The sequence below is a fragment of the Natator depressus genome, chromosome 7, assembly GCF_965152275.1.
Source record: "Natator depressus isolate rNatDep1 chromosome 7, rNatDep2.hap1, whole genome shotgun sequence".
In the NCBI taxonomy this organism is placed as follows: Eukaryota; Metazoa; Chordata; order Testudines; family Cheloniidae; genus Natator; species Natator depressus.
In genome coordinates, this window is record NC_134240.1 from 43,810,865 (window position 1) to 43,821,702 (window position 10,838).

The 10,838-nt window shown below is 46.7% G+C and overlaps 1 protein-coding gene across 1 annotated transcript; it reads right to left on the reverse strand.

The window, feature by feature from the left end:
* Positions 1-481: 481 nt before the first annotated feature.
* DUSP7 (dual specificity phosphatase 7) lies at positions 482-9,742 on the reverse strand. Its single transcript, XM_074958269.1, has 3 exons — positions 8,931-9,742; positions 5,368-5,796; positions 482-2,798 (listed from the first exon to the last, which is right to left on the reverse strand). The coding sequence occupies exons 1-3, from the start codon at positions 9,343-9,345 to the stop codon at positions 2,491-2,493; spliced, it is 1,152 nt and encodes a 383-aa protein (XP_074814370.1). The 5' UTR covers positions 9,346-9,742; the 3' UTR covers positions 482-2,490.
* Between the last annotated feature and the right edge of the window lie 1,096 nt (positions 9,743-10,838).

Consider the following 10,838-nt stretch of genomic DNA (forward strand, 5'->3'; position numbering starts at 1 on the left):
TCCCCCTCAAGCCACATGTGCCTTATGAACAGAGGGCTTTTTTGGGTGGCGGTGCAAGAGGGTCAAAACCAGTATCCGTCTCATGCTGTTCTTTGTTCTCTGGTGTATTCAGTCCTCATTCTCCCCACCACCACTCCCATTACTGCAAGATCTCAAAAATTACACTAAAAAAGAAAAGGAGTACTAGTGGCACCTTAGAGACTAACCAATTTATTTGAGCACAAACTTTCGTGATCTACAGCTCACTTCATCGGAAGTTACACTGTGCACGAAACCAAACACCATGCTTGAACACAACCCAGAAAGTGCCGTTCACAGTCACAGGAGGACATAAAACGAGCCATAAAAAGGGATAAAAAAGAATAGCCCGCCCTTATACAGACAGGTTTCGCTGACTAGCCAAGCACTGGACACAGAAACATGATTTTTAAAGAAAAAATAATATTTATTTGCAATATAAACAAAAGTCCCAATATTGGTTCAGTATATATATAGGGTCATTAATTTACCTTCATAACTCAGAAAGCAAAAACCATCCCTCGCTAACAAGCTCTCATTTGGATTAATCAGAGGATGTATCTTTTTCCTTTAAAGATGACAGATCACTTACAGCACAGGAAGCTTTTATAAGCCAGCTTAGCTGTAATGCAATACAGATGCACTGTCTAAAAATCCCTGGAAAAAAAAAAAAAAAAAAAAAAAAAAAGTTCCTCCATGAGGTAAAATGCAATTAGGATATTTTCAATTTGCTCGCTCACTCTCAGCCATACTTATGTCCATTCTCCCTTCCCTGATGACCCACAATCCCAACATTGTTACAAAACAAAAAAGACAGAAGACAACCAACCAAAAAAAAAAAAAAAATCATGACGACAGCATCGAACTTTCCTCTATATGGAGGGTTTTTTTTTTTCTTCTTTTTTTTTTTTTTTGAAAAAAAATACAAAAACCTGGATATTTAGAAAAAAAATTCCGTGGCTTTCTCTTTTTTTTTTTCGTTTTAGTTACATGAGAGTTCCAGTGGATAAGGAGGTGGGGAGAAGGGAAGGACTACATTGCAGCCAATAAAAGAAACCTCCAGATCCATTCTGCCCTCCTCCTAGACGTTAGTACCACTTCTTCAGCGTATGAAACCTTTGCCAAACGTTAGCCAGAAACATGAACAAGTCTTCTTGTTCTAGAAGGCACGGCAAAAAGTTACTCGAAAAAAGGAAACCCATCGAATCTCCATTGAACGCTCTGAAAGTCTCGGAATTTGCCAGTTTTTACAACATTCTGGTCATTATTTCACACATTTCCACTCCCCTTCCATGGTTTGCACATGACTCCGCAGCAGTGTCATGCTGTAAAAACTTTGCTCTGCTCCAGTCTTTTGGAGTACCAGTAGCACTCGATTCCCACCCCTGCACACATAAAAGAATTAAGTGTGCCAGATAAGTGCCAACATCACAAGTACTTTCTTCACTTCAGAAGCTGGAATGATTTCAGGCCAGCTGGATGACACCAATCATCATTCGACTGACGGCAGAGAACGAGTGCTAGCCTCAGACATGCTTCTACCAACTCTGGAGGCTACACCAGGTTTACCTCTGGCAACAGCAGACAGTGTTTTTTGGTGGTGGGGTAATGGGGGTGGTATTTAAAAAAAAGCTTGCAGCTTAGTCACCTTGGTTGATTCAGTGCAGAGTTTGTGATTGTGAGTGTGGAAGTGGCAGAGAGGCTAAGACCAACTGGCCTTCACAAATAACAAAGCTTCCTACCAGATGCTAGCAACAACAGCAGCATGTGTCTCTCTCAGGGTGTACCCAGTAATATGCCAGGACGTCTCAAGGCTTCACAAAGTGTGCAAAATGCATTTGGTCAATATAAACATTTGATTTAAAAAAAAAAGAAAGAAAGAAAGAAAAAAAGAAAAGAAAGAAAGATCAAACAAGAACAGAATAAAATACTGGTTTTGCAACCTCGTCTGTACAAACAGTCAGGAACTTACATATTTAAAACGAGTTGGAGCCCAAGACTCAGAGGGTAAGATTACCTTTTTTTTAAAAAAAAAAAAAAAGGTAAACGTGGGTTTTAAAATAGTCTTGGGCCAACACCCTTTGTTCAAGGTTGCCAAGTGCGTAAGTCTCCTCTACTTTCCACAACAACCTACCACGCAGGTAGCTTTGCGTGTGGTTTGTGCGAGTGTGTGCGGTTCACTAGTCTCAACACATCCAGGAAAGCAGTTATTGCCGGTAACAGCTGCGCTCAGAACGCCACGAGATCCCCCATATTAAATAACCCCTGTAAAGAGACTACTCTTTGATCCACTTTGATTAGCATCAGGATACTAATAAATGGCCTTAGCCTTTTTAAAGCAGCGATCAGACACCTCTACTTGGAGAAACTAGTTCTTTCAAGGCTGCCTGGCAAGATACATACATTTTTAATATTTGAAATGCTCAAGAGAAGCTATTCAAGGCTCGAGTTCCCAACCAAACAACATCCCCTTCATGTGGACTCCAAGGTGTTCAGCTGGAACAGGTTGTGATTGGTGGGGGTGGTGAAATACAATTGCTCACTGGGGGAGCGGTTGTCACATGGGCTGTTGAGCCCCAGAGTCCTCTCAAAGTCCAGGAGCTGGCCCATGAAGTTGAAGTTCGGGGAGATATTCGACTTTTTCCTTTTCACGAAGTCATAGGCATCATTCAGGGACAAGTTCATTTTTTGCATCAAGTAGGCAACGGTTACTGTTACAGACCTGCTGATGCCGGCAAGGCAGTGAACCAGGATACCACATTTCTTGGTACGGGCCTCATCTGAAACAAAGAGGGGGAAAAAGAAGGATACATTTAGACTTCTGTAGCAAAAATGCACTGTCCTGGAGCAGGGCTAGATAGCAGCTTCAGGCTTATAGAACCAGGTCATTGCCAGCAATGGACCCACTGCTCCAGCCGTTCAGAGTGACACTTTGGAATTTAACTCCATATATTTTCCTCCTCAAAAATCAGGCACCCTGACAATATACCCCAGTGATGCACTCAGTCATACTTAGCACTTCAGCTTCCCCGTGCTTAACAAAGACTAATTAATTAAAGCTTACAACACCCCTGTTAGGTTAGTAGGATTGCTTTCTGTTTCATAAAGGGAGAAACTAGTGTGGTTAAGTCACTTGCCCAAGGCCAGAGAGAGTTGGAATTCCAACTCCAGAGTTCCTGGCACCCAGACCTGCTCCACACCCCTCTCACAATTCATATTAATCAATCAGTGCTAAGAGGGGGTTGTGAAGTCGAACCTGTCATGTGACCAGAAATGAGACACACAAAAATCAGCAAAACTGAGGGGGTTTTTTTTGTTTTGTTTTTTAAAAGACATTTATTTTCGGAGTACTGTACAGTGGAAACGGATTCAAGTGAACTCTAAAATAGAGGAACTTAATTACTGTGATCTTGTTCTTTAGGCATGGGGATTGGGAAAACAGACTTCCCTATAGCAAGATTTATGCTATAGTGAATCTATCAGGACATACGGTGTCAGAGGGAAAAGGAAAGATAGCTTGTAGTAAAACTGCCATTTCTCTTAGCAACTGCTGCCACTGCTTGAAGAACACAGATGTACTGTCTCTTTCTCAGAGCCTGAACAGCGTGAACTGACATCATAGCGTTGAGAGAGAGAGAGGAATGCCGCTGAGAACATGGCATACATTAAAATATACTGCAAAGTTTACTTCTGGGCAGAACAATGTTTCAAACAAGTCATTTGCCATAGAGCTTGGCTGTGAAGAATAAGGTACCATGAGAAAGGAAACCTCCAGTCCCGCTCTATTCAAAGCCAGAGCTTTTAAAAAATATATATAAATAAAAAGTACTCCAACACTACAGACTCAGGGATGGGCGGAGAGGAGGATACAAAAATTAAAAATAAGCCTCAGGTTTGACTTCCTAGTCCCCATTACTGTGTGAGTAACTCCAAGAGAAAGGACACCAACTCTTCAGATTGCATTGCTACTCCTGCAATTTCAGAATTTCGCTGAAGTGTGTGTGTCTTTCATCTGAGCAAAGCCCCATTTCTAAGTTTTGGTTTTATAGTAAGCAAGTGAGATAATCCTCCATTTCCTGTCATTAAAGACAAAGCACAAGAGGTTGGTGTTCACAGAAACATGGGTTGACTATAGCAGAAACAACCCAAATGCCACAGCTCATCAGGAACCTGATGCATCCACCAGGAAGGTGAAACAGCATCCCCGCACCTTGCTAAATCCTTGGGCTTTTGACCAGAACAGTGCTATGCAGGGGCGGGCGCGGCGGCAATGGCAACTAGTTCCTCCAAGATAGCTGCAAAGCAGCCAAGGTCCTAATACTGTATTGTTCCATTTAAGGCCTCACAGTAGAAGCACCTAGGCCCCTTACACAGCCTATGGTATGAAGGCAAGGGGATCATTTCATTTCCTAGAGATATCAAAGCTTTCTAATGGTTCAAGTGAGGACAGCTGCTTGTGCCATTCAATCCTAATAATAATCTGGTGTTAGTAGGCCAATGACTACCATCCCTGAACAGCTGACATGCACACTGGAAGCGTGCATTTTATTCAGCCTGACAGTCATCTACCACAGAACAAAAAGCATTTCTGGATGTTAAAGCTAACCTGGGAAGGGATCTGTCCTGCAAGGACCTTTAGTAAAAGTGTCTTAGGGCTTGTTTACACAGGGAAATTTACCAGCATAACTATATCAGTATGATTGCATTGCTATCATTGTTCCACTAGAACGCCGTGTTATACTGGAATAGGAGCAGCTACATTGGCAGTTACACCAGTAGAAGTATAACGGTATAATTACACCCATACATTTCCCCATGTAGACAAGTCCTCTGATTTTACCTCTAAGGATTAAGGATCTCCCTACAGGTATGGGGAACAGGCAACTGTAGACATCAGTCAAACCACAACATTTCTTGTCAGTCCACATTTCCCAAAATAAGAAGGTACTGCACTCCTGATTCTCCACCGCCTTGTATAGTCATTTTATACAGATGTGAATACCTATGTAAGGTGGGAGGCAGTGGACAATCAGGCCCCATAGCTGAGGTTGTTAAAAGTAATCAATTGTGGGGAACCCAACTTCAGATGCCTTAAAGGGAGACTGGCTTGGTCAGCACCAGTACTCTGAAGATGAGGCACTTCAAAAAGTACCTCAGACTGGACACTGAAAAGCAGTTGATTTTGGGTGGCTTGATCTTGGCACGTGACTAACATCTGATCTGAGAAGTGTACAACTTTTACGTCCATGTACAGACAAGTGGCGACTGCTATGGCACCGTAGCTCGCTGCATTCTCAAGTTGTGATTGCTAAAGGCATGTTCTGCCAACAGCGGAATTCCAACACCTACCAATGAAAGCGATGGCCTCAGGAAAGAACTGAGAGAGATTCTGGCTCCAGTGATCCGAGATGGGAATCTGTTTGTATTTAAACTCTCCGTTGTGCTCGAACATGTTTGGCAGGTTGGGAGTCACATTTAAGATGTACTTGATGCCGTATTTGCCCAAGACATCTAGGTTGGTAGAATCTTTGGCACAACCCAGATACAGGTAGGGTAGGATCTGGACAGGGAAGGCAGGCTGGTTGTTAGGGATTGGGCTCCCATCCGACTCTGTGGCACTGCTTGGCTCCCTGTCAGACTCGCCGTCAGAGCAATCGGAGCTGATCCTTAGTCCTCCAAGGCCAAGGACAGATGCAGGAGGAGAATTGCTGGGTGAGGAGCTGTCAAGGTTGGTCTCACAATGCTCAGAATATTCGGTCTGAAATTTGTTAAAGCCACCTGAGGGAAAAAAGGCAAGTTACTATTTAAAATGAGAGATTCTTGCATCAGTTAGTGGGTTAAATTTGGTAAAACACAATTTACTTTGCTCTTTGTTTCTCCCTAGCAAAAAGGGAGTGTAAATTCAGATCCCTGAAATGTAGATTATAGGCCCGATTGTGCTACCCTTACTCCTGTAGAGTAGCACTTTACTCAGCAAACAGTCCCACTGAAGTAAACGGAACTACTGATGTAGTATGGTACAGGAGTATGGGTAGCAGAATTACTAAGTAGGGGCTCAATCCACTTCCCATTTAAAAATCAATTGCAAGAGACTCATTGAACCTGAGCTGGCTTTCACCAGAGTCAAACCTGGTAAATTTTAGTTTCCTAATAATTTAATACCTTTAGGTTCGTGGAGATGTAAACCTAAGTCTTTTTCCATTTGAGATGGCTCAGACAAGAGCTATTGTGCTATTTAACATGTAAGGAAGCCACAAAAAACAGTCAAACCATTCAAACCTCATCTACAAAAGATTTCACTTTAAAAACAGTTAAAATGACATGGGTTTTGCACGGTAGATTGATTCCAACCTCTAAGCTGTATGGTACAGACACACTTTGCATTGGATCATTTGTTACAGAATTTTTTAACATAAGAGAATCGTTTTATATAAAAATACAAAGAAGAGACCGAGAAGATCCAAAATGCTGATTTCTCAGCATTTCCTCTTCAGTGTCTCGGCTTAGCAGTCTGAGGAAGGAACGGAAAGTGGGGGGGGAGGGGGAGGGGGAGGGGGAGAAATCTACCTTCTTTTTAATATATATTAAACAGGAGTTTAGCCATCATTATCCAAAGCTGACAACAATGTCATTAGAAAGCCTCCTGGAAACTTTGTTAGTGGGTTTGGTGGTTGTGAGTGGGTCATTGAGTAGAACAGACAGCTCCAGCCACATCCATTCATGAAAACAGGGCTCTTTCTTTCCCTCCTCCTCCTCCCTCCCCCAATAGAGAAAGACAACATGGAGAAGCCATCTTGGAATTTTAATTGAAAACATTTCCCACCAAAGCCCCAGGAAAAAAGGAGAGCAAGAGAAATCTAACTCCTCCCCTCCCCATTAAAGATGGCTTAAAAGTAACTTCAAAGCTGTTTCTTCCTTCTTATGGGAGAGAGCAGTTAAAAAAGCAAATGACAGAGCTAATCAGATAACACTAAAGAGATATGGGGTGGGGGAAGGGATTTCATCAGGAAGGGGAAGAGCATATCCACAATCAGATCAAGAGCTATGACTGAAACATATCGGCAGGCAGGTCCCTTTATTTCACTTACGAACAGACCTAAATGCTAGAAAGAAGGAAATGCTCTGTCCCCAGATAATCCATTCCCCACCCCCGCCATGCACTCCAAAGAGCCTGATCATCTCCTCCCTCCCCCACATATCACTGGGCTCCTGGGGGGGGGGGGGGAGAATGTGGTTTTAAATGGTTGAAAGTGACAATTTTGCTTCTGCTTCATCTACCATTTCTGCCTCAACCCTGCCGCCCAGCGACCGCAATGGGGTGTGCTTTGGGAACAGAGGGTGTCTAACCAGGCCAGTGTTCGGCGGGGTGCCTTTTGAGACAGTTAGAGGAGGAAAGAAAATAATTAACTAAGTGAAATATAAATCAAGATCTTAAGTATGAAGCTACGAGGAGTTGAGCGTTTTATTCAGAGACTAAAAGCAAGGCACCCTCCCACTTCTATAGAGCGAATCCCGGGGAGCAAACCTAGTTGCTCTGAGCTATCCCTGGGTGTACATCAGTGGAGTGTGTGTCTCAGAGGCTAAAGGGGAAGGTATCAGTACAAGAAACATCCCCTCTTCCACAGAGGTTACTGGATCTAGGAATTTCAAGATGGAGAGGGGGAACCAAGAGCAGTTTTGATGGAAAATGAAACTCTGACCACTCAAACTTTGCTCTTAAAAAAAAAATTAAGCTTTAGTCTACGGGGAAGAGAGTCAGATCTTCTTCTGGGTAAATGTCCAGAAAGGGACCCTCCCACTCCAGAATACCGGGGGCAGGCCTTTAAAAATACTCTGGGAGCAAACCGTGTGTCCCCAAATGGTTTCTACAGCTAGTCAGAGGCACACACGAGAGCAGGGGTTATTAGTACACAAGGGATTGTTTTCATGCCAAGGGGTATCCCGCCTCCACCCTTCTCTGCTGGATAATAAAGTTCTGCTTTACTGTGGGGAGTTTTGGGGGCTGCTCTAATTAGTGCAGGTCAGTTCAGGACATAGGAGACTGCGCATGATCTGTGCCAATCTGAATTTTCCTTTGAGAGAGAAAAGAAGACGAAAGATGCATCTATCTCCCTCCAGTAGGAATCAGATGTGGACTAAAGAAACGGATGAGGGGCAAATCCTTAAGGGTGGGGAAGGGAAAGGAATCTGCTAGGTTGTTACTTTCACCCTGCCCTGCTCTCTGGAGGGAGAGAGGGGAATCCCTCTGTTCTCTTTTAGCCTCTGGATTGGAAGAAGGGGAGGGGGTCAATTTGCTTCCCAGACGAGTTACAAAGGAGGTGGTGATGGTGGTTCCCCTCTCCCAAGACACAAATGCAAAATTCGGGGCGATCTGGCCAAACTCTCCACTCCCCCAGCACACGGAACCATTTTGTAAAAAGATTAACAAGGGAGAAAATAATCCAGGCAAAAGAAAGTGTGTGTGTCTTTCGCTCCGAGTCTGAAATGACATCCTAGCTCGGCTTCCCCCTCCACACACAGGAGATTAAAAAAAGATAATCCTCGTGTGTTTGTGTGTGTGGAGGGGTCTATTATCCCCCCAAAAGTCTCGATTTCTCCTCAGAGAAGAGTCAGAGCCAATCGAGGGCATATGGGGGAGGGGAAACAAGGAGGAGGAAAAAAGCCCTAAAATAGGAAATCTGTCCTGGGGGATAAACTGCAAAGCACTTGGGGGGGGGGGGGGGAAGCTGGACAGAGTTTGTGGGGCCGCCAAAGGAAACACATCTGTGATCACATGGGGGGGGGGGAGAGAAGCTCTGAGGTCCGAGGAGAGAGGCAGATTGGGGACTGGCGAGTTTAGGGAGGGCGATCTGCGAGCCCCTTTTCGGGGAGGGAGGAGGCTGGGATAGGGACCGATCCGCCCCCCCCCTTACCTTTCAGGTAATACGCCTTGCACCCATCGTCCCGCAGCTTCTGCAGCAGCAGCCCCAGGACAGAGCTGGGGGCGCCGTTGTCCTGCTGCCACTCGGCCGTGGCCTCGTCATAGAGCAGCACGGTGTCCGCCTTGCAGCGCTTGGCGAAGCGCTCCTTGTCCTCGTGGTTGGGGATGATGGAGCGGATGGGCAGGTTGCCCTTCTTGAGGCGGCGCAGCATGAGGCCCGGGATGGCCAGGTTGATGGCCGTCTCGATGTGCGAGGACTCGAAGAGCTCGTGGGGGCGGCAGTCGAGCAGCAGCAGCGAGCTGCCCCCGCCGGACTCCAGCTCCTCCTGCAGCCACTCCACGCTCTTCCACGGCACCGCCGCCGCCATGGGAGCCCGGGGGGAGCTGCCCCACAGGTGATTTTTCATGAGGCTCGGAGGACAGGGGGCGCCCCCCGGGTCCGAGGAAGGGAGCCCACGGGCCGCCGCTGCCGCAAGGGAAAGGCCCCCTTCCCTCCCCCGGTCCACTCCCAGTGCACCACCGAGCCGCAGGCAGCGGGCGCCAGAGGGGCAGGCAGGGGAGGCGAGAGCGATCCCAGGGCTGCCAGACCCGCTCTCCTCCCTCCGGGGGAGCCTGCTGAAGCAGAGATGCCGCCTTCCACTTGCAGAAGCGGCGAGAGGGGGATCGCCCGGCGCCTGCCCCCGCCCCGGGGAGGTGGACGCTCGCTGCGGATTGCGGGGCTGCCCTCGCCCTCTGGCAGCGTGGCCGCTACCGCTCCAGCCTGAAAGACGCTACCGCCGCGGTCGATTCGCTTCCTACCCTCGCGGGCTGGCTCTGCCGCCTGACAGCCTCAATTAAAAAGGGGCTTCGCCATCGGAGCGGCGTGTCATGCTCCGGGAGGCGGGACCGGGGAGGGAGAGCGCAGCCGAGAGGCCAGCCTTAAAGGGGACGCGGGGCTCTCCCACCCTTCCAGGCGCACCTCTACCCAGCTGCCACCGCCTGGGAAATCGATGGCAAGTGCAGCCTGCCCCCAACCTGAAGGGCCGGATCCCCCCGCATTCTGGAAAACACCCTCCTCCTCCCCCCCTTACCACCATGGCTACCACATGGTTTTAAAAAAATCTTAAAGGAAGGAGAGCTGAGAGAGCACAGAGGCATTTCCACACAGCTGTGCAATATTTCTGTGCCTGAGCCGAGAGCAGCTCGTTGCCTGCCTTCACTTCAGTGAGAACAAACCAGTACGTGTCACAGGCTGGAGACACGAGCTTATTCCACCCGGTTTCTCCTGTTGTTTATCAGTGGGGAAGGTGCTGGGGTAAGGGCACCACTCGACCCTGGAATAAAACAGCGACAGCCCAGTAGATCAGCCGTCGGGGAAATAGTGGATCTTAATAGGAGGTTTTCATCCTTAAATAGGTACGGGAAAATAAACTAGCTTCTTTTACAAAGGACAGGAGGAATGAATGGGCACCTACTTCAGTTACTTTGGGTGACTTGCGTATATATATCATAGTCTCTCTCTCAAAGACAGAATAGTGCAATCAGAAATAATTAACTATTAGATTGCTGCACATCATCGGTTCTTGTGCAAGCTCTTGTGACCATAATCTGGATGCTTTCACTCTCTCCACCGTAATAATCAGCCTCTGTCATGATCCTCGCACATCACTGCACCTTTCTCATTCCCTTGAGCACTCTCTAAACTGCTTGGAGCTAGGGCTGTTCCCAAACCCAGTCTCCCTTGTTCTCTAAAAACCATCACAGAGTTTGTGCTGCTCCAACCCTCTCCTGAGCTAACAAGACACAAGCAGGGGTAGCATACAGCACACACAAGTGACACTCTGTAATATGACAGAGGGGAGTGAAGCAATCCCTATTTCGCGGCAGGATAGAGCGGGACTGATTTCCCTCTGGAAATTAG